General features: G+C 32.3%; 1 protein-coding gene across 1 annotated transcript; it reads left to right on the top strand.

Moving 5' to 3' along the window:
- The first annotated feature begins 1,140 nt into the window (after positions 1-1,140).
- LOC111642339 (zinc finger imprinted 3-like) lies at positions 1,141-1,719 on the top strand. The gene has a single exon (XM_023388673.1). The coding sequence runs from the start codon at positions 1,141-1,143 to the stop codon at positions 1,717-1,719; it is 579 nt and encodes a 192-aa protein (XP_023244441.1).
- The last annotated feature ends 583 nt before the right edge of the window (positions 1,720-2,302 follow it).

Here is a 2,302-nt window from a genome sequence, read left to right as displayed (position 1 = left end):
ATTTTTTGTCCTTTCCTATTTGTTTTTGGCTACATTAAAGCATTTTTTTGAAAATATACAGTAAGGTTCCATATTACCACCCGATTTTCTCTAAGCCTACTTTCGGACCTTTTGTACAAAAGCCTTCAAAAACCATACTTATAATTACACTAGCGAAAAATCCAATTAGGAACATTTAGTTTACTAGTTACCAGTACTTTCTGCACAAAAAATGTGGGTGTAGTTATGATACCTTGTTTACAATTCACTAAAATGTAATTGGGGTTCCATAATACCACCTTCTCCTCTATTATTCATTTTTAAAAAATCTTGAAACACTATTAATTTTTCTGTAAAAATCGAAACAAAAATACAAATTTAGTTTATTAACAAAAATTAAGATTTTACTTATTCTTCATAAACACAACTAAAGTAATTTTATGGTTATTTAAATCGTTGATGAAGTAACACTTGTGTAGAAAAAACTTTCAACTTGGCACGTAGTAAATTAAGAAGTTTTGGTATGTATAACAGTAATTTATATTGTATAATCAAATTAATACTAAACATTAAGTCAGTGACTCCCAAACAATTTTTTTTTTTCATCCAATCTGTTTGACTGGAAGATTTAAACTTTCCTTCTTAATTAATATCGTTATAATGATACGTTCTGAAGTAGAACAGACCAGGCAATATGTAAATAAAATAATGGTGTACAAATTGTGCATATTTATAATTAAGTTAAACGCACCGGTAGTGGACACTTTGAACATCAAATATGAGTAATCAGGTTGTAGATGGCTTCACTGTTCAAGCATACAAATTATTCAGTAGACAGAACTTCTGTCTACTGAATGATTTGTATGACAGAACTTTTTTTGCTAAAGTCGGTAAAAGTCTTCAGGTATAAATTTCCTTATTTTGTTAATGTTTTTCTTTATTCTTGTAAAATTGATTTTCATGTAAGATGCATTTCTTTTTTGTTGTAAACCTCCATAACTTTAAACAACTAAATTTTGTTTTTATTTTTGCTGTTCAGTGTTATATTACTTTTTAATTTTTACTTAAAATTTTTATTTGTAATTTCAATGTATTTTATTTCAAGTTTTTACAGATCTTTCAATAGCAGAAAAAATGATATATAAATGCATAGCGTGTGATATGAGTTTTCATGATATAAATTTATTACTTTCTCATCAAAAGAATCATAGATTGGAAGAAAATCGGTGCAAAGTCTGCCTACAGAAAATTGTAAGAAAAAAACCTTCAGTAAAACACACAAATGACGTCCACCCAAAAGCGAATCCTTCTACTTGTAAACGATGCTCTAAGAATTACAAAACTAAAAAAGTTTTGCTTAGTAATCTGAAAATGCATGCAAAAAAACTGTATAAATGTACAATTTGTCATGCAGATTTTACGACTAAAGAAAAATTATTGCAGCACAATAGGGAACACGAAATTTTACAACCCCCCACTCAATTCTTGCAACAACAATCGATGCAAGCGGGTCCTTCAACTCGAAACGTGCATCAACCATGTCTGCATGCTGATCATTCTACTCAAAATGTGCAAAAATTATCAATGCAAGCTGGTCTTTCTACTCAAAACCTGCAGGAACCATGGATGCAAGCGGCTTCAACTGAAAACGTGCAACAACAATCAATTCAATTGGATCCTTCTATTCAAAAAGTGCAACAACCATGGATACAAGATGATTCTTCTATTCAAAAGGTGTAACAACCATTGATGCAAGCTACTCCTCCTACTCGAGACATTCAAGAATTATGGATGCAAATGGGCCCTTCAACCGAAAATGTACAACAACCATCGATGCAAGCTGATTCTTTTACTCAAAAAGTGCAACAACCGTGGATGCAAGATGATTCTTCTATTCAAAAGGTGGAACAACCATGGATGCGCGCTACTCCTTATATTCGAGACATTCTGGAATTATGGATGCAAATGGGCCCTTCAACCCAAAATGTACAACAACCATCGATGCAAGCTGATTCTTTTACTCAAAAAGTGCAACAACCGTGGATGCAAGCTGACCCTTCTACTGAATTCGTGCTGGAACCATGGATGGAAGATATTCTTTTGGTGAAGACTTTCAGCTACCATGGATGGAAGATACTCTTTTTGGTGAAGACTTTCTGCTACCATGGATGGAAGCTGATCTTTCTACTTGAAACATGCAACAGCTATAAATGCAAACATGACCTTCCTGAATGATAAGCTTTGTTGTGCTTTATCGTTTATTGTTTCACCAATGTGTAAATTACTTCGAATAGAAGAAAACAATAAATGATAAATGTCAGAA

This window comes from Centruroides sculpturatus, unplaced genomic scaffold, assembly GCF_000671375.1.
Source record: "Centruroides sculpturatus isolate CEXI.00-Female unplaced genomic scaffold, Cexi_2.0 scaffold1504, whole genome shotgun sequence".
In the NCBI taxonomy this organism is placed as follows: domain Eukaryota; kingdom Metazoa; phylum Arthropoda; class Arachnida; order Scorpiones; family Buthidae; genus Centruroides; species Centruroides sculpturatus.
The sequence above is the reverse complement of the archived record's forward strand: the minus strand, read 5'-3'. Positions and strand labels throughout refer to the sequence as shown.

Coding starts and splice junctions, on each gene's coding strand:
- LOC111642339 (XM_023388673.1), top strand. CDS start 1,141: ATGAGTTTTCATGATATAAATTTATTACTTTCTCATCAAAAGAATCAT.